This window comes from Gorilla gorilla, chromosome 1, assembly GCF_029281585.2.
Source record: "Gorilla gorilla gorilla isolate KB3781 chromosome 1, NHGRI_mGorGor1-v2.1_pri, whole genome shotgun sequence".
NCBI classification, from domain to species: domain Eukaryota; kingdom Metazoa; phylum Chordata; class Mammalia; order Primates; family Hominidae; genus Gorilla; species Gorilla gorilla.
The window spans coordinates 228,266,486-228,290,165 of NC_073224.2; the positions used below are offsets into that span (position 1 = coordinate 228,266,486).

The window sequence follows — 23,680 nt, forward strand, 5'->3', positions numbered from 1 at the left end:
TTTTCGTTTGTTTGTTTTTGTTTTTTTCTAGGGAGTAGGTAGGGCAGAATATATAGTGTCACTGACTCAGTAGATTCTAATAAAACAAACAAACCCAGTGGGGAGTGAAGGGACTTGAGGTTTAAAATGCTTGGCTGCGCGCAGTGGCTCACGCCTGTAATCCCACCACTTTGGGAGGCTGAGGCAGGTGGATCACCTGAGGTCAGGAGTTCGAGACCAGCCTGGCCAACCTGGTGAAACCCCGTCTCTACTAAAAATACAAAAAGTTAGCTGGGCATGGTGGCAAGCGCCTGTAATCCCAGCTACTCGGGAGGCTGAGGCAGGGGAATCACTTGAACTTGGAGGCAGAAGTTGCAGTGAGCCGAGATCATGCCACTGCACTCCAGCCTGGGTGACAGAGTGAGACTCGGTCTCAAAAAAAAAAAAAAAAATGCTTGTGGGCATAAATCTCCCTTGAAATTTAGCTACTCTCAGGGCCAAATAAATGATCCTTCACTATTGAGCAATGGCATATTCTAGAATGAGCCAAACTGCAGGATCAAAAAAAAAATTAACTATAAAAACATCACTTTCTAGATTTTTTTTGAGACAGAGCCTTGCTCTGTCACGCAGGCTGGAGCGCAGTGGTGTGATCTCAGCTCACTGCAACCTCCGCCTGCCGGGTTCAAGTGATTCTCCTGCCTCAACCTCCCAAGTAGCTGGGACTACAGGCGCCCACCACCATGCCCAGCTAGTTTTGTATTTTTAGTAGAGACAGGGTTTTGCCATATTGGCCAGGCCTGTCTCGACCTCCTGACCTCAGGGTGATCCGCCCTCCTCAGCCTCCCAAAGTGCTGGGATTACAGGCGTGAGCCACCACGTCCAGCCGAAAACATCTTTTTAGTTGCAACATATCAGATATGTTTTTAGCACGACAGAAAATCCTTATTTTCTGTGTTTATGCAGTCTACTTGCTTTTCATCTTTCCCCGTCCCACCCCACCCCTGCCCTTTCCTTCATGTAAAATTTACGTAGCAATAAGTCCAGGCAAACATTTAAATTTATTTTTTAAATCCCATGATAACATATGCTTTATACTGACCTGAAAGAGCACGGTTATAATAATCTCCAGAAAGGGTGAAGTGGGCATAACCTTCAGGGCTAGTTCTCACACGCTGAAGAAAATTCAGACCTGCAATGAAAGCAAACCTTACTGCAGCGGCAGGGCAGGAGCAACCAAAACTGCCTTTTGCTGATAAATGACATTAAAGAAACATTAGAGCTAATACTCGCAAAGGAGAGCACACAACATTCTGATATTTTGTTCATCATGTATTTTTTTGCATCAATTTTTAAAAATATGGCACTGAGATATTATTTATCTCCATGACTGAGTTTTCTGGCACCCTCTTAAACTCTGTGCCTGAGGCAAGTACCTCATTTGCCTTCCCACAGTGCCAGCCCTGGCACCCAGGTGTACCTGAAGCCTGTGGGAACATAAAAGATATTTCTGGCCAGGTACGGTGGCTCATGCCTGTAAATCCCAGCACTTTGAGAGGCCAAGGTGGGTGGATCATGAGGTCAGGAGATTGAGACCATCCTGGCCAACATGGTGAAACCTCATTTCTACTACAAATACAAAAACTGGCCGGGCGTGGTAGTGGGCGCCTGTAATCCCAGTTATTTGGGAGGCTGAGGCAGGAGAATTGCTTGAACCCGGGAGGCGGAGGTTGCAGTGAGCCAAGATAGCGCCACTGCACTCCAGCCTGGCAACAAAGCAAGACTCTGTCTCAAGAAATAAAGATAAAAAACAAAAAAAAGATATTTCTACCTGAATAATGATAAGAGGGCTGACTGATTAGAGAAGTCATGTTCTGATAAATATTAGCTCAAAATGTTGAGACTGACATAGAAAAATAAGAAATCAACTAATTAGTCTCTGCAGAAAAGATATTCATCAAAACAGTCAAAATTCCAGTTGTCACTTTTAACCAAGTAGCCCTGGTGGTGCCCTAGATAGAAGCTCAGGGAAAGGGCAAGCTCTGTAATGTGCAAGAGGCCAGATTCAAGCCCCAGAAGCAAAGTTTACCTGAAGGAAGAAGAGGCTGGCAAGATCGAAACAATGGAAAGTTAAAACTAAACAGAGTAGGGAGATTTTCATTTACTCTCCTCAAAACCTCAACGGGCGCGGTGGCTCATGCCTGTAATCCCAGCACTTTGGGAGGCTGAGGCGGGCAGATCCCTGAGGTCAGGAGGTTGAGACAGGCCTGACCAACATGGAGAAACCCTGTCTCTACTAAAAATACAAAATTAGCCAGGCATGGTGGCACATGCCTGTAATCCCGGCTACTCGGGGGACTGAAGCAGAAGAATCACTTGAACCCAGGAGGCAGAGATTGTGGTGAGCCAAGATTGCACCACTGCACTCCAGCCTGGGCAACAAGAGTGAAACTCCGTCTCACAAAAAAAAAGACCTCAACTTCACACTGCTTGCAGTGAGGCACTTAAGGATCAAGTACTCCCACCAGAAGTAATGGTGGGCCACTTTAATCCTAGCCACTCGGGAAGCAGGAGAACTGCTTGAGCCCACGCGTTTGAGACCAACCTTGGGCAACAAAACAAGACCTCACCTTTGAGGTAAAAAAAAAAAAAAAAAGGATAGAGTACTCCTACTTTGGTCCCCACTCTAGCAAAGGACAGCTCACATATAAACAGTGTTTTACCCCTTACACGGCCCTGTGGTGGAGACTCAGAAGTGCACTTTCTAGTAAGATTCTTGTTTTTGATTTTCAAGAGATAATACAACAGAACCATTATTGTCTGAGCTTATCTGTTAAATGCCTAGCAGTATTCACTACAATCTTTAGATACATAAAAAGATAAGAAAAATGAAGAGCTCAGGAATGATTTAGCTAGAGCTGTTAATACAATGGAAATTTTATCAAAGACCATTCCTATTCCCAAGCTATAGGCTGAAGGCCACATATGGCAAATAAAAGTTTCTTTAAAACATACATAACGAAAAACATATGTAAAACTATTATCTAAATTTCACCCAAATGACTAAATAGAGTATGAATGACAAAAAAAAAAAAAAAAAAAAGGCCCCAAATAATTCAGCAATGACTGGAAATATTCAAGATGAATCTGAAAACCAGGACAACACTCACGGGAAAAGGTGAGTTCAGCGAGAGGAACATCACAATCCATGCAGTCATCGATGAAACAGATGCACACACTCTCGGCTTTGATCTCCACACCAGAGATCAATGGCGCTGCCACAGCCCCTGGGCTATCTCGGCTGGTGGAGGCCAAGGAAAGAGACTTCAGAGGTTCCGCATTCTTAAACAACCAACTTGCTGCCTTTTTCAATTGGCCTTCAAAGAAATTAAGAAGTGATCAGTTCTACCAGCTTCCACAGCTACCCTAGCCACTCACAGAGGAAATAGAGAAATAAAATTCTCTAGAGACCTACTGGGAAGCCAAGAGAGCCTTGATCCCAGAAGTATTCTTGGACTTAATAAAAAAGGAGGGTGGGGGTGGTGGGGGTGGGGGGTGGGAGGGAATCCCAGCATAATAATAATCCTGCTTTTAAGCAAACATTTTGTTGCACACCTTCCACTCAAATTTACCACACCTTTCATGATCTGGCCCAAAATGCCTCCAGGAAGCCATCCCTCTCTACCATGCCATCTGTTGAAGGAGAGGAGAGAAGAGGACAGGAGAGGATCCAGACACGGCGCCACTTGGTACCTAAGTACTTAATCTTCACTATGTAGTTTTGCAAATATATTGATGTGCTGCTTTGTAATTGTTCTCAAATATCTTACTTTGTGTATAATGTGTCTTCTCAATCAATCGCAAATGCCTTGAGAACAGAGAGCAATGCGAGAACTGCATGTGTGTAATATATAACCGTTACTAATTGCCTCTTGAATACAACCCGGTTGCTAAAGTCCCCCTCCTCCCAAAAAAAGAAAAGAGAAGCAATGCCACCCCATACTTGTAAGTCACCAGAGGCCAGTACCAGGGACAGTGTAAGTGATCGAGGGCATGGGCTCCAGAGCAAGATGGCCTGGCTTCAGGTCCTGTTCTGCCCTTACCAGCTGCTGGCTCTTGGGCAAGTTATTTGATCTCTTTGTGCCCGACAGCACCCACTTAAAAGGACTGACAGGAAGAGGGAAGAATGAGTACATGGAAAGTTCTCAGAGTGAAGCCTGGAGTGTAATAAACATTATTTGCTATTATCTACATTACAGATAAACATCAGTTGCTATTATCATATTAATTACTGATGGAATTAAGTTTTATCTACTAAAGAAATAAAAATTACCGGTCGGGTGCAGTGGCTCACACCTGTAATCCCAGCACTTTGGGAGGCCAAGGTGGACAGATCATGAGGTCAGGAGATCGAGACCATCCTGACCAACATGGTGAAACCCCGTCTCTACTAAAAATAACAAAAATTAGCTGGGCGTGGTGGCATGTGCCTGTAATCCCAGATACTTGGGAGGCTGAGACAGGAGAATCGCTTGCACCCGGGAGGCGGAGGTTGCAGGGAGCCAAGATTGCACCATTGCACTCCAGCTTGGGCAACAAGAGCAAAACTCTGCCTCAAAAAAAAAAAAAATTACCAAACAGAGGCCGAGCACAGTGGCTAATGCTTATAAGCCCAATGCTTTGGGAGGTTTAGGCAAGGGATCACTTTAGGTCAGGAATTTGAGACCAGCCTGGGCAACATAGCAAGACCTGTCTCTACAAAAAATTTAAAAATTAGCCAAGTATGGTGGTGCATCCTGTAGTCCCAGCTACTCAGGAGGCTGAGGTGGGAGGATCATTTGAGCCTAGGAGTTTGAGGCTAGAGTGAGCTATGATCATTGTGCCACCACTACACTCCAGCCTGGGCAACAGAGCAAAACCCAGTATCTAAAATTAAAAAAAAAAAAAAAAAAAAACCAAAAGGTTCTCAGAACTTTAATAAAAAAAAAAAAAAAAAGGTGCTCGAATTGTTAAAGAAAGAGTAAAAAGCATAGGAAAAGTAAACATTAAGGGGTATAAAATTAATTAAACCAAAAACTAATGACTGGGTAAAACAAAACCAAGAACACATGAGAACTAGGTCTACCTTCATTTTTTTCAGAATCCAAAAGGTAAGTTAATGTAAACCAGTATGTCATGAAACAAGCCTTTTCACACATAAATTGGCTGGAATAACCCAGATACAATTTTTTTAGAAAAAGATTTGTCGATTCAAGAGCCCCAAAAAAAATTTTAAAAAAGAAAAATTAAAAAAAAAAAAAAAAGAAATCAAGTAAAGAGCCTGAAAAATATATCTATACCCTTTGGTCTGGTATTTAAAATATAGATCACTCTACCAAGGATATACTTAAAAGACACAGACAAAAGTTCACACCAAAAAATGTTTACTACATAGAAGTGTGTATAATATTGAATAACAAGTAAAGAATGATTAAGTAAATTATATCATTAGAGTCAATGTAAAAAGATCAGTGTTGATAAATAATTTCAATGACATGGGAAGATGCTGCTGATATATTAAGTATATCATAACAGAATTACAATCATAATTCAATAAAATATTTTTAAAAGACTATAAAATTGTATTGGCAACAGAATCTACCAGTACATTAAAAATGTAATGTGTGCATGTGTGTGTGTTGGATATACTGTCCACAGTAGGTAGAGAAGTAGAAAGAGGCCGGGTACAGCGGCTCACGCCTGTAATCTCAGCACTTTGGGAGGCCGAGGCAGGTGGATCACGAGGTCAGGAGTTCAATACCAGCCTGTACAAAAAAGGGAAACCCTGTCTCTACTAAAAATACAAAAATTAGCTGGGCATGGTGGCAGGCACCTGTAATCCCAGCTACTCAGAAGGCTGAGGCAGGAGTATCACTTGAACCTGGGAGGCGGAGGTTGCAGTGGGCCAAGATCGCGCCACTGCACTCCAGCCTGGGCAAGAGAGTGAGACTGTCTCAAAGAAAAAAAAGGAGAAGTAGAAAGAGAGAAAGTGCACACAAGTGTAAAGACTGGAAAGGAGGCTGAGGCAGGAGGATTGCTTGAGCCCAGGAGTTGGAGGCTGCAGTGAGCTATGATTGCACCACAGCTATGATTGCATTCCAGCCTGGGCAACAGAGTGAGACCCTGTCTCTTAAAAAAAGGGGAAAAAAAAGATGGAAGGAAATGCAGCCTGTGCTGTACTTCTCTTTTTGAAGAGAAAGGGAAACATGGAGATGGAAAGGAAGTGAGATGGAGTAGAAAGAACAGATTTAGGAGGCAGGTAGACCTGGCTTTAAGTCCATCATAGGGGACTAAGATGTGACCTCCACCAAGTTTACTTAGGAAGTTTTACCTAACCAATCTGAGCTGGTTTCCTCATTTCAAGTGGGAATAATAATGTCTGCCTCCAAGGGCTGTGAAGAGGATGCAAAAAGAAAACACAAAGATAGGCATACAGGACTTCAGTAAATGGTCATAATTATCAGTATCACCGCCATTAGCACAACCACTAGTAACAGTGGTTAACATTTATAGAGCACTTGCTGTGTGCTAGCACTTTCTTAGTGCTTTGCATATAGTCATTTACTTACATCAAATCTCTGAGGGAGGCAGCCTCTTATCTTCTTTCTACAGATAAGGAAGCACTGGTTCACAGAGGTTAAAGTCACTTCCCAAAGTCATTAATAGGTAGTGGCAGAGAGTAAGGATCTGAACCCAGTCAGCCAGCTCCAGAGCCCCTTTTTTTTTGAGACAGAGTCTCGCTCTGTTGCCTAGGCTGTAGTGCAGGGGCATGATCTTGGCTCACTGCAACCTCCGCCTCCCAGGTTCAAGCGATTCTCCTGCCTCAGCCTCCTGAGTAGCTGGATTACAGGCATGAGCCACCACGCCAGCTAATTTTGTATTTTTAGTAGAGATGTGGTTTCGCCATGTTGGTCAGGCTGGTCTTGAACTCCTGACCTCAGGCGATCCATCTGCCTCTGCTCCCAGAGTGTTGGGATTATAGGCATGAGCCACTGCACCTGGCCTCAGAACCCAAATTCTTATCCACTACTAAAGACTGCTGCCTGTCATCCCGGCATTTTGGGAGGCCAAAGCGGGCAGATCACTTGAAGTCAGGAGTTCGAGACCAGTCTGGCCAACACGGTGAAACCCCGCCTCTACTAAAAATACAAAAATTACCTAGGTGTGGTGACGCATGCCTATAAACCCAGGTACTCAGGAGGCTGAGGCAGAAGAATGGCTTGAACTGGGGAGGTGGAGGTTGCAGTGAGCTGAGGTGGCGCCACTGCACTCCAGCCTGGGTGACGTTATTATTACTGACCTAAGATGATATGCAGTCCAGAGAAGACACATAAAGCGTCCTCCAAACACACTCAGCTCTCTAAGTCGCCTTGTGGAAGTAAGAGAGGAAATGGGAAGGAAGCATATCATCAAGATAAACAACGGGTAACAGAACCCTGTTCAAATTACCTTGACACACCAAAAGAGCTTTGCGACAATCATCCATGCTGAATCCCAGCTCCTGCAGCCTAGCCAGCTGTAACTCTAGGAAACAAATAGCATAAAATTTTCATAAATAATTTTATGTAAATTAATCTACAAACTAATTTTAGAAAAAAAGAAAAGAAATTAAAAAACCCGTGACTAAAACATTTCATTTCTCTAAGCAAAACTGGACTCCTAATTGGAGAATTCTATCAAGTGTACCCTGAAATCTTTGAGTCTTTTCCTCATATTGACTGTGTTTTTAAAGTGGTGTCCTGGCCAGGAATTGGGGTGGGGGGGAAGGTCTATTTCGCATCTGGCCCCTTCATTCCACCATCTGGCCCCTACATTTTCCCCTGACTGTGTTTTAAACAGCTTAAAATTAGAGGTGGGCACAGTAGTGGCTCACACCAGTAATCCCAATACTTTGGGAGGCTAAGGCAGGGGGACTACTCGAGACCAGGAACTCAAGACCAGCCTGGGCAAAATGGCAAGACCCCGTCTCTAAAAAAAAAGGTAAAAATTAGTGAGGCATGATGGCACACACCTATAGTCCCTCCCAGCTACTCAGGAGGCTGAGGAGTGAAGATAGCTTGGGCCCAGGAGTTTGAGGCTGCAATAAGCTATGATCACACCACTGCTGTCCAACCTGGGTGACAGAGCAAGACCCTGTCTCAAAATAAACCAATAAATTAATAATAAAAGCTTAAAAATAAAACTTAGTGTTACTCATATAATTTCAGAGGAGAACTCTCAAAGCTTAAAACTCAACTTTGGCATTATCCAGGTAACTCTGGAAAAAACTGAAAGAGGAAAAATAGTGGAGTAGTTGGTTAGGGATGTTTTGTTTGTTTTTAAATTTTAAAAAATGAGACAGTCATACTTAGGACTTACAGTTATACTTAATGACATACAATTAAACTCTGTACAATTTAATTGTGCAAAAGAAAATTTTAAGAGTCAAAAAGAAGAAGCGTTATTAGCAAGACTGAGTGGGTTTTATAGTTAAACACCTACCCAAGACAGGATCTAAGGTGTATCTTGTCCCTTCTCTGATTTCCTCTCCAACGCGAGATGCACCTGGAAGGTAAGTGCCAACGGAGTCTGACTCCAGGGCCACTGAGTCTGGCACTGCAGCATTAGCTTGCTCTGGGATGGATTTTGCAATGGCAAGAAACAGCTGAACATCATTATAGGAGAGTCTGATATCCAGGGCTTGTAACTGAATCTAACAAAATGTAAAAAAGGTAGCAATTTTTTAAAGCTGCATTGGTTTTACATCCATATCTCTTACAGATGTAATTCCTATTTCAACTTCTAAAAGTCCAACAGATACTGCACCAAATTTCTCATTTAAAAGATTGCAAAGATCTTGAAATTAAGCACTAATAACCATAAGGTAAGATGTCTCAACTATGAGGTCAAATGGTCACAAAACTGCACCATGTAGCGGGCGGATCACGAGGTCAGGAGATCGAGACCATCCTGGCTAACACGGTAAAACCCTGTCTCTATTAAAAAATACAAAAAATTAGCCGGGCACGGTGGCAGGCCCCTGTAGTCCCAGCTACTCAGGAGGCTGAGGCAGGAGAATGACGTGAACCCAGGAGGTGGAGCTTGCAGTGAGCCGAGATCGCACCACTGCACTCCAGCCTGGGCGACAGAGCAAGACTCCATCTCAAAAAACAAAACAAAACAAAACAAAAAAAGAGGTTGTTGGGCTCAGAGTAAATAAGAGTGCCTGCACAGGACAGTGTTTGAGAGCATATCAACGTATTGCACAGATTTTGCATCATTACCTCCAGGACAGGTGGGAAATCTTCACTATTGAATGCATCCATCAATCCTGAACTATTTTGATAAGAAGAATTCCCCACCAACTCCATTTGAATTTGTACGGGATCCACAATTGAAAGAGCTGTATCATGCTCATTCCCTAGTCGGCATGAAAACACCTGCAGAATGAAATGCAATATGGCAAGAATTAATGTCTGATTTAGGAAGGGTCCAACTACCAGCACAAAGAGGCTATCTCAGAAGCAGTCAGCCATGTGTTATCATAAGACCCATAACAACTGCTGAAATAAATACTGTGAAGAGTGAAGCCCCCCACCGCTGCCGAGAGCACACGCAGTGGTTCACCCAGAGGAAAAGGCAGTTTAGCAATACACCCCGAAAGCCTTACAAATCTCACACCCTTTGATCCAGTAATCCTACTTCTCTCTAGGAACTAGCAAAAAAAAAAAAAAAAAAAAAATTCACGAAACCATTATTTAATAGTTAAAAAAAATTAAGAGCAGCCAAGGTTATATCACATCTACTCAATGGAATATTTGCAGCCATTTAAAAATGACAAAAAAGACCATATGGATTTTAAGAAGACAGTTACAACACAAAGTGAAAACACAACCCAAAATAATGTTACTCCCCAACTTTAAGGAAAGAAACACACCAAAATAACCTATCAGAAATCATATATGATTATTTTCCCTCCTCACAATATCTTCATAATTAAAAATAAACATATTATTAAAGCTGGGTGATAGGTATATATGGAGTTCATTATATTATTCTGTTTACTTTGTATATGTTTGAAATGTTCTATAATAAAAGGTTAAAAAATAAATACATTCATTGGGAGAGAGAAAGAAGGGAGAGAGGGAGAAAGGACTCCAGTTTTAGGACCAAATTATTTTGCATGCTCAGGAAGAGCACAGAGGAAAGAAAAGAGCAATCATTTGGGTCCTTCTTACCCTCTTCACCCCCTCCACCACCTTTTTGGGACCTATCCTAGTGCTGTGAAAAACATGTGACAGCAAGGTCCTTTGTCATATTCAAAATTCATACTTTATAAATTCTCCCCCAATGATTTATCAAGCTGGTCTTAAAATTCAGATCCAATTGTGCTGCCTCAAAGGCAGGACTGAAAGGAGTTTCCAGCGATCTCAAATATTTTGCCATGTAGTTGCCCTAAGACTTCAGAGCAGAAAAGTTTCATTTTCCTTTTTCCTTCAGGGGTTTCTGCTACACAAAACCCAATTGTACCTGACAGTTCATTAATCAATCAGCAAGATTCTCCATTCAAAGCTAGTATTGTGGTGGCTTGGAAGGCAGATGAATTGCAATTTCATGATCAACTCACATCACACCAGCATGCAAATCCTTCCTCTCAAACGGAGGTTTCTTTACAAGAGAGAAACAAGTGGTCAAGAAGTAGAGTCCCTTCAGGCTTTATTCCACTATGTTTGTCTCAAAACCATAAACCATATACTCCTAACAGTGAAAATAAGTTTTATTCCTTCAAACTTTGAGCAATACCACTGGAAAGAAAGGGGCATGAAAAGGCCGATCGTAAAGCAAAAGGAACCCCGACCAAATATCCTAACAGTATGGCATGGGGAATGTGAGCTGAGATGAGTCAAGTACAAACATCTGATAGAAACAAGAACCTGCCACGGTTCCCCTTCTGTCTCCACACCCCATGGCTTAACAAGAGACAAAGCACTTTTGGCCTGATATTGCATAATGACATTTCCGAGCTACAAAGGCCACTCCAGCACAAATTATCTTCTTCATGAGATGACATGAGAGCCTAAAGCACCACTATTATCCATGCGCTCCTCTCAGCCAGGCAGGACTCTGCAGAGCTGCCCTTTTATGGATCAGGTATTCCTGAAAGGATAACATATAAGATCCTGAGCACTTTGTATAAATAGGTTTCCCTTCCCAAAGCCCTAGCTCTTCACAGGGCTGCACTCCAGGTGAGGAGAGGGATGCAGGGGAAATGAGACCCACGGCCTCACCTTCATGGACGAGGTCTGCAGAACGAGAGGGCACAACAAGGTGCCTGACAGGGCAGTGGGGACTGGAAAAGTCTCCTTGAACTTCTTTAGGAAGAAAGGGTGTAAGAGAAAGAGGCAAATGTCCTCTGCATATTTATAGCCTAACACTGGGAGACTGAATTCATGCATTAGAATAGCCAGGTAGATTTGGGGAGAAAACAAAGAGGAGAAGAGGGCAAGGGTCTTCCAATTTCATGAATTACTTCCCCTAATGAAAGTTTAAGAGGTAAAATTCTCTTCCAGATGCTTTTCTCGTGAGCCAACACGCAGTGCCGTGATCAACACATAGACTTCTTACCTCGATGCCAAACAAACTTCCTGAAAATGGGCGATCAACAAACCGGGGCTTATAGGTGAGCACTGTGGTGCCTTTCAGAATAATGGCATTGGTGTCGAAGCAGGACACATCTTCAATGACCACAAACTCCGTACCTGGAAAGGACAACGTCGTCAATCAAGCCAGAGCTGGGAAGCTGGAAAACACCAGGCTGTTGCAAACGAGGCAGCACATTTCCACCAGGCAACAACACGAACCAGTAAGATATTTTTCTCCAAAATGTCTGCTGACATTTACTAACAGTGTCATCCTGAACCAATACTCTGCATCTGGCCACATGCAGCTGAACCAATGGAGCTCTGCAGCAGCAGGAAAGACTGGGATGTGATTTCTCTCTTTAGAATATTTCTAAACTAGAGAGAGAAACTGCACCCCAGTTCTCCTGGGAGGCCTAGGAGATATTCAGAAGTTCACAAAATTATCCTTTCTCTAAGTGATGACCTGACTGAAAATTCCAGGAAGAAGACTCAGGTACTAATGCTGGTCAGGCACTATGCATCTAAGTAGCTATTTACAAGGTTGTTTACAAAGAACAGACCAATTTAATATCGAGATTTTTGAAATCAGTAAGTTTTCAACTTATGTGTATATATTTAACAGTAAATTCACTCTGCTTTAAACTGTGTTTTTATCAAAAACCATATATAGATCAAGCTTGTAACTGAACTCATGTAAAACGCATTGTGCTAGCCAGCTTCATCAAAATCACTGAGAAGCAGGTACAGGTATCAGAAACATAACAATAAATACACAAATACATACAGATGCACTAGATGAGTTCGCTAGTCAACAAATGCCATAGTAAATTCATCTATACAAAGAAAAATATTCTTTTTGTAATGAAAATAAAAATCTCCTCACTTACTTATCTTCAAAACTGAGGTTTTCACATACGAAACTTGCCTAAACTCCATAAAGCACATCTGTTAGGGCCCTAAAGATCAAACGGCAAATTACAGACAGACTGTACCCTGGAAAAAAAAGACCACTGCCCAGGCGGGTGCTCGGGCCAGGCACAAGCACTAGGCAGGCAGGGGACAGGGACAAGCGACCCCGCAGTCTTCAGTGGGCCAGGCAGCTCCTACCTGAAAATGGAGGCCAAGACCTCTGATGCTTGCAGGTCTGTAAAAGAGGCAAATGTGTAAGTGCTCATGTGAAAAATGGGAGGCAAAAGAGCAATCATCCTGTAAGGCAGATATTGAGCCTAACATCCAAACTAAGCACCAATGAATCACACCGACACATAATCACCTGTTACATTGACCTTGACCTCCAGGTGCCTTTCACTGGACACAGGAAGGGAAGACCGCTTGGTAACTACTCCACTCTTCACAGTTTTGGGAACTATAGCAGATTCGCTGCTAGAGTTATGGTGGCGAGAAGGAGTAACATGATTTTGTTTCTTAATATCACTGGGAGTGTGGAGAAAATCATGGACTAACAGTAGCCAGTCAAATATGAGAAACACACGGAGATTGTTGAGAACTACTGTAAAGCAGGAGGAATCCTTGGTAGATCTATAAAAAGAAGACAGGAGAAAATAAATAGGAAAAAAGAAACATGGTTATTTCAATAACCTGCAAATGTACTGCTCAGTTTTGGCAGGTGGTATTCCAGTATTTTCCAAACTGCCTGCTTTGAGTATCAGTAAACTTTGAACACTGGTTGAATAACACATTCAGTGTATGACTGGTTTAACAACACATTCAGTATAATAAGTTAATCATATTTTTAAACAACAAGGAACATTTTATAAGAAAGCAGCATAGATAGTATAGCTCAGTGGTTCTCAATCAGATGGTTTTGCTCCCCTGAAGACATTATTTCTTTTCTTTTTTTTTTAAGAGACAGGGTCACACTCTGTTGCCCAGACTGGAATGCAGTGGCACGATCACAGCTCACTGTAACTTCAAACTCCTGGGATCAAGTGATCCTCCCGCCTCAGCCTCCCAAAGTGCTCGGATTACAGATGTGGGCCACTGCACCTGGCCCTTATAGACATTTTTTATTCACATTTCAGTTGCAATTGCAACTAGAGGGGGTTGCTATTGCTATCTAGTATAGGTAGAGACCAGGGATGCTGTTAACTATCCCACAATGTATAGAACAGCCCCATAATAAGGAATTATCTGACCCAAAACGTCGATAGTGCTAAGGTCAAGAAATTCTGGTATGATAAAGAGCACAGGCTTTGAAGTCAGAGACGCAGACTTAAATACTGCCATTTACGAGCTGTGTTATCTTACGAAAGCCACCTACCTTCTCTCAGCCTGTTTCCCTACTTATAAAATGAAGAATATTAATACGATAAGAAATAAAGCACCAGGCACATAGCAGGCATTTGATAAATGTCACTTTCTTTCCCTATGGGCTATTTCAAGAAGATCAATGAGGCACTCCTTCTTTGACGTCTAGGATCACTTCTTTATAAATAATACCAAGTTTACACACACTAGTACTAGATTGTTTCTCTAACTGAAATTGACCTGACAGCCCAGATCTTTTGGCCCGAGGAGAACAAGTAAGATGACATTTACCAGGGATAAATGTCCCCTAAGTAACCTAGAGGTAGAGTTGGGGTGGGGGTGGGGGGACAAGTTGCCATTACTCCGAAGTCTACATTTGACGTGAAAACCCAGCGAGGACTCTCAGGCCTGACTTCAAACCATGATGCAGTCAGGGGCTTCATCCAGGCCCTATTATACATCAGCAGGCCCGGCCTACTAATGGATAGGCCTCAGATGAGTAGGACAAGAGAAACAGGGGCTGGAGCACTTAAATGGGGTTTTCTGGGTTGAACTTGGTTCCGTAAGCCCAAAAGCGACTCCGGGGTTGTAGCTACTACATGTACCTGGTTCCCTGACCTAAAAGGTATTCCGATGTGGGAAAAGCTAACTTGGAAATATTTCTGAGGCTGGTTTCTCTGCTCCTCATTTCCCCTAAACCTGGCTCACTGCCTCTAGTAAAAGGGCAGCATGATGCATGGCTCCTTCTTACAGACACAGCATTTTTCACAGAAACACTCTACTCTTGTGTAATGGAGAAAAAATGTTGCCCTCAGTAAAATTTTTCCACCCCATTTTGAACATTGTCAGAGTTCTGTATTTAACTGGAAAGTCACAGTGTGTTGGATCCCTTTTCTGGAAAATATTTCAAGCCTTTAAACACTGTGAAGTGATTTATATTTGACACACAAGATCCCAACAGAAGAGTAATTCTTCTTCAGACACGAAAGGCGTTCAAAAATTCCCATCTAAAGAACATTTCACTCCTCTTGCTAACAATAGTATTTCTGTTAGCAAGAGCCAAGGTAAGGCTTTATTATTTGACTCCAATTATACACCTACAATACACAAATATTTCCAGGCTCCCTGTATATTAAAAATATGATAAGAAGGAGACAACTACCTGACAGTCTAGGAAGCCAGATCAATAATAATAAAGTAAACTCAAAAAGAAATGTTTCTCGGCCGGGCACGGTGGCTCACACCTGTAATCCCAGCACTTTGGGAGGCTGAGGCGGGCAGATCACAAGGTCAGGAGTTTGAGACCAGCCTGGCCAATGTGGTGAAACCCCGTTTCTACTAAAAATACAAAAATTAGCCACGCATGGTGGCAGGAGCCTGTAGTCCCAGCTACTCAGGAGGCTGAGACAGGAGAATCACTTGAACCCGGGAGGCGGAGGATGCAGTGAGCTGAGATCGTGCCACTGCACTCCAGCCTAGGCGACAGAGTGAGACTACGTCTCAAAAAAAAAAAAAAAGAAATGTTTCTCCAGATGGAACAAACAGATGCCAGCCTCTTGTTCAAAGGAAACATCTTCAACCAGATAAACTGCAAAATGGGACCATCTTATCACATGACTGCAATCAGCCCAATGACCTGATTGGTCCAAAGACTGTTAGACTGTTAGAAACATCATGGGCTTTAACATCACACACCCAGGTCTGAGCTCTGATTTCTTGACCTACGAGCTGTGTGACCTTAGAAGAGTGAACTAACCCTTATCCAAGTTTCTAACTTGGAAACTGCAAAATGAGGAAGAAGTCATCCCCTCTGCAGACTTGTCAGGATTATACTGAGCGTAGCTAAAGTGCCTGGTTCATGGTAGGGCCCAATAAGAGGCAATTAGGATTCCTACTCCTGAACTTTTAAAGTTCATAAAAAAGTGTAAATGTCTACTCTGCTAGATTTCCTAAAGGCATATGGAGAAATCATGACCTCTCTCGAAAAACAAAACAAAACCTAAAACCTGGGGAATTCTGAACAGCACATTGAAATGTCAGGCATACAGAAACATGTAAGAATAATCCTGATGACTTTTTGTTCTGTTTTTTGCTTAAACACAAAGTTTTTCACAATCTTTTTACTTAGTGGTTTATACTTACAACATGTCTGACGACATGAAGCACTAACAGAAGGGAGGGTCTCCTTTTTGGGTTTTCACTGAAAGACTTCTTTAAACCAGGCCTAATTTTTCAGTTTTAAGGTCTATGTTCAGCCATAACATCAGCAAATGGTATATCATAAAACAACATGTTATATCAGCAATAACAATGACAGCTGCCAACTGTGCCAAGCAATATGCCAGAATTACTTTAATTATTACCTCTACCCAATGAGGTGGGTATAGGTAATTTTCTATTTTATATAAGAGGAAGTTGAGGCTCAAAGGGGCTAAACAACTTGTCTAAGGACACATAGCTAGATAACAGGAGAGCAAGGTTTTCAGCCCAGATCTGTCTGATTCCAAAATATATGTTCTTTCTATATACAACACTGCCTGCCATAATACCAGAAAGAAAAATATAACCTAATTCAAAAAGGTAAAAACTATGTATACATGGATAACGAGTCAGTAAGACTTGAATGGGTAATTCAAGTCAAACCCACCTTCCCTTCCATTATTTGTAAAGACCAAAAGTCTTTTTACTTTTTTCCTTAAACCAGCATAATTTCTTCCTTCTCCAAGCCACTTTACAAATTAAAACAGTCTGCAGCTTAGAAGGAGATTGATTTTAAGGCTCAATTCTTAACTACTTTATTTTTAAAGGCAACAGAGACATCTTTTGGCCAATAAATGAAACTGCAAGATTATAGGAATAATGCATTAATATACAGTACACTGCACTGATTAAGTCATTATCTATTTATCTGTCTAGTGATTCCTTGGTTTTTTGATGTTCTAAAGCCAACAAAGACTTGACCCAAAAGGGAATGTCTCCATAAAGAAAGGCAGAGAAGGGTCTGGACCTGCTACCTGAAATGCAGTTCAATCTGAATGGACCCTTGGGTGGTGCTGCTGTTCTTAGCGGGCTGAAAGATACAGCTGAACACATTCGTCATGCCAGGGCTGGTCTTCTGCCCAGCATAACGGGTGTCAAAAGCCATCATGGAATGGGAAACCAAGTTAATGGACTTGGTTTGGTTGGAAAAACTTTCATAGAGCAGTTTGCATTTCTTGAAGTCAAATCTAAAAGAGAGAAAAGAAAGCAAGCAAGATGTGAAACACAACTCTTCCATTTTACAAAAGTATATAAGTTCGAGATAAGGAGCAAAATCAAAAATATATCTAAGTCCCATAAGGAGAATAACTTTCATTCTGAGTTTTCTTGTTGATTCTGTTAATAGACTTCTCAAAATGGAGTTAGTGTCACTATGCCTTGGATCTTACTTTTCCAGTTCCAAAGAGATGATCTTGTTCATAGGAACGGCATGAGAAGTAACAATACCACATGTTTAACATATTCTGAATCCGTTATCATTCCCATGACCCATCAGAAGTCTAAGAAGGCTGTATATCCCCAAAGGATGTCAAGGGTCCCTCTGGGCCTTCATCTGTCAGCTTCTAGCTTGCCTGGATGTTTCACTCTCCAGGGTCTGTCCAACTGTTTATGTGAAACTGTTGTAGTGTACTGGGAACAAATAATACTCTTCACATGGAGAATAATTCAACTAATCTACCAACAGGAAATGCATTTGGAACCATCGTTTTTTCGTAACAGAGAAAGCTGCAATGAGGAATTCATAATTACTCGGTACCATTATGACAATACATACAGAATTATTCCATATTGAGAACAACTAAGGGCACAGCCAATCATCACAGAAAATCGCTGGGTGACGTGGCTCATGCCTGGAGTCCCAGCTACTCGGTGGGGCTGAGGTGGGAGGATCACTTGAGCCAGGGATGTGGAGGTTGCAGTGAGCCGAGATGGCACCACTGCAGTCCTGCCTGGGCAACAGAGAGAGATTCTGTCTTTAAAAAAAAAAAAAAAAAAAAAAAAAAAAAAAGGAAAGAATAAAATTGCTAGCTCACAAGACCACCAATGTGGGACCACAGTTTCAGTATGCAACGCTCTCACCAGCTGAGTTAGGTACAGACCGTGGCGGACTTTCAACAGAAAGACTAACTAGAAGACAGAGTGCTTCAGCAGGGAATCACTGGCCTTGAAGTCCTGTTTTCAAATGCCAAACCACTTTCCCAGTCATACGACCTTAAGCTAGTCAGAAACTCTATCTGGAAAAGAGTGATGTACACCCAGCTTACAGGACTGATAAGAGATCAACATGAAAAGGTTATTAAGTGTGAAATGCACTTTTTAAAGTTCCACACCAGTAATCACGAATTCATACATCTACACTGACTAAGGAAGTGACAGAAATAAGCGAAGGACTAGGTAAGCATATGCCCCATTTCAAGGGAGCAATTGCTACTCCGCTTCCAGATGCTTCCAAGTGAGAACATGGACCTAGTATTGCCAAAGCTTCCAGTTTTTCAAAAGAAGCTAAATATAAACCTTTTATATAAAATCCTGCAACTTTTTGGGGCGGGAGGGACCAGGTTTCAGCTGTCACCTAGGCTGGAGTGCAGTGGTGTGATCATGGCTCACTGCAGCCTCAATCTCCTGGTTCAAGTGATTCTCTCACCTTAACGCCTTGAGTAGCTGGGACTACAGGCATGCACCACCATGCGCAGCTAGTTTTTTAATTTTTTGTAGAGACAGGGTCTCTCACTATGTTGCCCAGGCCAGTCTGGAATTCCTGGCCTCACGCAATCCTCCTGCCTTGGCTTCCTAAAGTGCTGGGATTACAGGCCTGAGCCACTGCGCCTAGCCCCTAACTTTGAAAATGTTGGCCAGCAAGGCATCAATGCTGCACATCAAGTGGTTCTGCATCTCCCACCCCGTAACTACTCAGACACACAGCAAGACAGGACTTTCTGACTCCATCACCCTGTGTGGGACCATATTTTAGTTCCACAAAGTCTGCCAGAGCATTTAGTTGCCATTCAAGACCTTTCAGAGCTCATTTTTCTCTCTCGCACATCAAAACACCAGCTGCTCTGTCACCCTAAGCGACTACAACGAGCAGAGCAGCCCAGACCCACAATGGTCACAGAGTATGAGGGAGAAAAAGATCTTCACTGTTTTAAGTCACTGATACTTTGGGGTTGTCTGTTACTACAGCATAACCTAACCTATGTTGACTGATAGAGCATGAATCTAAACTTTTCAAAAGCACTGTGTAGATCAACCAAAAGACACTCTGCAGACAACATTCCATCTGTGAGCCACCACTCTGCAACCTCTGCTCTGTGTCAATGCAAAACATGTGTATTATTTGGATACTGTTACTAACAGTATAATAATATAATCAAAGGCATACCTGGCTAGGGACCCAGCACCTTCTTTTCTTTTTGGATCTTTAAGCTCCAGACTTACATTCACCATATCAATGAGGAAGCACATACAGGTGTACACTTCTCCACTCAGGACAGTCTACAAAAGGAAAATGCTCGTCAATCCACAGCTGATGATGCCATCCTAAAAATAGGCTCATACGCCAAGAAATCTAATTTGCTTGTTGCTCCACCTTCTTTCTCCAGGTGAGTTTGAGGAATAGATACACAGGGTGACCCTCAGCTGAGACTATGAGAGTGACAGAAGAACATAAGGTCTCACTCACATGAATTCTTGGATCTTGTAAATCATAAGGCCGCATAAATTCCTCTATGGGTTCTCCCAGGTTGTTCTCTAATAAGCCGCGGATCAGCTTGTATTTATACAGATCCAGAGAGCAGTGGACTGAGGAGAGATTGCCATGGATAGATATGTCTGGCACAGTATGACTTATTTCTCTATGAAAAAGAAAAAAGATCACTTACACAAACAAGTCACTAACTTAACACTGACATAGCTCACGCCCAAATAACGGGGCTAAAATGTACTCACCTACATTATCAAGTAGGTAATTCCTACTTCCAATGACAAAAATTTCATGTAGCTCCAAATGAAGCAAGTTAATATGACTGTCATGCTTCAACTATAAAAAGCCCCTTTTCTCCCAAAATTTACATTTAGAAAATCCTCAAACCAGACCAGGTGTGGTGGCTCACACCTATAATCCCAGCACTTTGGGAGGCTGAGGTGGGAGGATCACTTGAGCCCAGGAGTTCGAGACCAGCCTGGACAACATAGTGAAACCTCATCTCTACAAAAAATGCAAAAGTTAACTGGGCATGGTGGTGTGCACCTGTGGTCCCAGCTACTCAGGAGGCTGAGGTGGGGGTTCACTTGAGCCCAGGAAGTCAAGGGTGCAGTAAGCTGTGATCGTGCCACTGTATTCCAGCCTGTGTGACAGAGTGAGACCCTGTGGGAGGGAGAGAGAGAGAGAGGGAGAGAGGGAGGGAAGGAGGGAAGGAGGGAAGGAGGGAAGGAGGGAGGGAAGGAGGGAGGGAGGGAAGGAAGGAAGGAAGGAAGGAAGGAAGGAAGGAAGGAAGGAAGGAACGAAGGAAGGAAGGAACGAAGGAAGGAAGGAAGGAGCAAGAAATGGAGGGAGGGAAATCCTTAAACCTAGTATGAGGTAACTAATCTATTAATAAGGAAAACCTCATGAGACTCACAAAGAGCTTAAATATTACAGTTGGGAAAGCAATAAAGAAAAGATGCCAAGATCTTTATTTAACTCTTTGGATTTAGTGGTAACTAAAGGCAAACACCAGTGTTTCATGCTGAGCCCAGATGGGACATGAGGATAAACTCTGAATAGGTTCGTCATCTCAGCTGGGATGGACAGAAGTAAAGTTGAAGAGGGGGAGGGGCGCACATCTGTACCTCATCTCAATACTAAAAAGCTTTCTCTAACCTCCCATGGGTGAACTGGGCATTGTGAATCCTACAGACACTATGCTCTAAGTATAGAGAGGGCTAGTGTTTGAAATGGCAGAGGTATATAAAAAAAGTTATTTTGTCTGCAGAGAAAAGCTGACGTACAACAGAGTTTTAAAAGACAATGATGCAATAACAAAGAAAAACAGAGACGGCTGACCAAGTGCCATCTCGGGTTGCTGTGTGTGCAGTGTGAGACTGACAGGACACCTTGCATTCAGCATCACCTTCTATCAGGCCTAACAGAATACAATTATCTGCACAGAAACACTGATGGGAGTGGGGAAAGTTTAGATAAGCTGAATGGGAAAGCTTTTTTTTTTTTTTTTTTTTTTTTTTGGAAAGCATTGCTTGAAAAGAAAACAAAGTGTTCAATTTCTAAATAACGAAGCTCCTCTTAAGACTGCTTAGCCAGTAAAACCAAATATAGCCCATGCCAACCATAACTGAACACCAGCCAGGGAGCACTTGAATAACACGTAAGACTGAAACACAAACATCCCAGTGAGAACAGCTAAGTTGTATCATTAATCCAGAAAGAAACTAAAAAAGTGACATTAAATGACTTGCCCAAACCAAGAACTGTGAAGGGAGTGGCCAAAAAGAGATTCAAAAAATGCTCTATACAAATAATAAACCTGTTTTTCTTTCTTTCTTTTTTTTTTTTTTTTTGAGACTGAGTCTTGCTCCGTCACCCAGGCTGAAGTACAGCAGCTCAATCTAGGCTCACTGCAACCTCCACCTCCCTGGTTCAAGCAATTCTCCTGCCTCAGCCTCCCGAGTAGCTGAGATTACAGGCACACACCACCATGCCTGGCTAATTTTTGTATTTTTTTTTTAGTAGAGACGGGGTTTCACCATGTTGGCCAGGCTGGTCTTGAACTCCTGAACTTGTGATCTGCCGCCTCGACCTCCCAAAGTGCTGGGATTACAGGCATGAGCCACCATGTCCATATGCCAAGGCGGGCATGCCAAGGCAGGTGGATCACGAGGTCAAGAGATCGAGACCATCCTGGCCAACATGGTGAAACCCCATCTCTACTAAAAACACAAAAATTAGCTGGGTGTGGTGGCATGCACCTGTAATCTCAGCTACTTGGGAGGCTGAGGAAGGAGAATCGCTTGAACCCGGGAGGTGGAGGTTGCAGTGAGCTGAGATCTCGCCACTATACTCCAGCCTGGTGATAGAGTGAGACTCCATCTCAAAAAAAAAGAAAAAGAAAAAAAAGATCAAATCAAACATTAAATTAGAATCATGTGCTTAACTACCTGTATCCCTCAACAAAACATAAGTTCCTTCAGAGGAATTAGTTTTCTCTTTCATCACAGTAGCCCTCATGTTCAGCACATAGTAGGGACTCAATAAACATTTGTTAAATAGACGAAGAAATAAGTGAATAACTAGTTCTTCCAAACTTATCTTAATAGCACTGATTTCCACGTTAAGATTCTACTTATCATAGACAGTTATTCAGATATAAAACATTGGCTGGGCATGGTGGCTCACGCCTGTAATCCCAGCACTTTGGGAGGCTGAGGCAGGCAGAACACCTGAGGTCAGGAGTTCAAGACCACAACATGGTAAAACCCCATCTCTACTAAAAATACAAAAATTAGCCGGGCATGGTGGCATGTGCCTGTAATCCCAGCTACTTGGGAGGCTGAGGCTGAGGAGAATCACTTGAACCTCAGAGGTGGAGGTTGCAGTGAGCCAAGATTGCGCCATTGCACTCCACCCTGCCTGGTGAACAGAGCGAGACTCCATCTCAAAAAAAAAAAAAAAAAAAAACACTCACTTGTCCAAATTCCTTTCCACCTGCAATTTCAGCCTACAAGGCTCGGTTAAGAGGCTTCCTCCTGTCTGTCGCACAAAATAGGAAGGGAAGATCAGATCTCCACTACTGTCCTCTGGTGCCTTGGAGTATTCTCTCGGATGTCTCTCTGCAGCAAAGATGTCCATGTCCTGGAGATCCACGACAATGCAATCCAGCAGGCAGACATGGTCTTCTACAAGGATCCAAGGAAAGAGAGGTAATGAAGAAAAGGGGACCCAAAAAGCGGTTGCACTAAACAAATAAAAAATGCAAAGCTCATTCTGTCTTTGAAAATGTTTACAGCTGCCTGCTTCCCCACACTGTCCACTACTCAGAAAACTGGCTGTCCAGGAGTCTCCACTATGGCAGCCAGACCTCCTTATGCAAAGCTCCATGCGCTCGACACACCCTGCCCACCCGCCTCCACTCCAAGCACAGACCGCATCACAGTTCTACAGTGTCTCATGCCCATGCTGTGACAACAACTGAGGCTGGGGAGTTGATGACTAAATCTGACTCCATATGCAATCCCTCCCCACGCACAATGCTACCAAAAGGTTTACAAACCTTTTCCAGCACTAAAATTCTTTTTTCAAACAAATACTGCCACATGTAACCACTTCCATTTCCACTGACCAGATCCAAACCACCTTCATTCTTGCCTAGACCAAAAAGAACTCTCCTCCATTAGACCTACATAATTCCATTCTAGCCCTCACTAAACCTCTCTCCCCACCAAATACCTGAGTAATCCTTAAAAAACTAAACAGTCCATAACATTCACTTATTTTATACACTTACTGGCTATGGTTAATCCACAATTCTTTCTCTAAGCCGGGAGTGGTGGCTCACACCTGTAATCCCAGCACTTTGGGAGGCTGAGGCAGGTGGATCACCTGAGGTCAGGAGTTCAAGACCAGCCTGGCCAACATGGTGAAACCAGTCTCTACTAAAAATATAAAAATTAGCCAGGGGTGGTGTTGGGCACCCAAATCCAAGCTACTCAGGAGGCTGAGGCAGGAGAATGGCTTGAAC

General features: G+C 42.7%; 1 protein-coding gene across 6 annotated transcripts in view; it reads right to left on the bottom strand.

Annotated features, from left to right (window-relative positions):
* The window catches only part of VPS13D (vacuolar protein sorting 13 homolog D), a 281,804-nt gene that overhangs the window by 180,737 nt on the left and 77,387 nt on the right, over window positions 1–23,680 (bottom strand). For all 6 annotated transcript variants that reach the window (XM_031007143.3, XM_055384705.2, XM_031007141.3 and 3 more), the window contains 11 exons: window positions 22,628–22,838; window positions 19,630–19,801; window positions 19,330–19,442; window positions 16,922–17,134; window positions 12,913–13,178; window positions 11,623–11,756; window positions 9,282–9,437; window positions 8,500–8,710; window positions 7,468–7,542; window positions 3,150–3,356; window positions 1,082–1,171 (listed from right to left, as the gene is read on the bottom strand). In XM_031007143.3, the coding sequence (XP_030863003.3) occupies window positions 1,082–1,171; window positions 3,150–3,356; window positions 7,468–7,542; window positions 8,500–8,710; window positions 9,282–9,437; window positions 11,623–11,756; window positions 12,913–13,178; window positions 16,922–17,134; window positions 19,330–19,442; window positions 19,630–19,801; window positions 22,628–22,838 (1,848 nt within the window). The remainder of the gene's footprint in view (window positions 1–1,081; window positions 1,172–3,149; window positions 3,357–7,467; window positions 7,543–8,499; window positions 8,711–9,281; window positions 9,438–11,622; window positions 11,757–12,912; window positions 13,179–16,921; window positions 17,135–19,329; window positions 19,443–19,629; window positions 19,802–22,627; window positions 22,839–23,680) is intronic.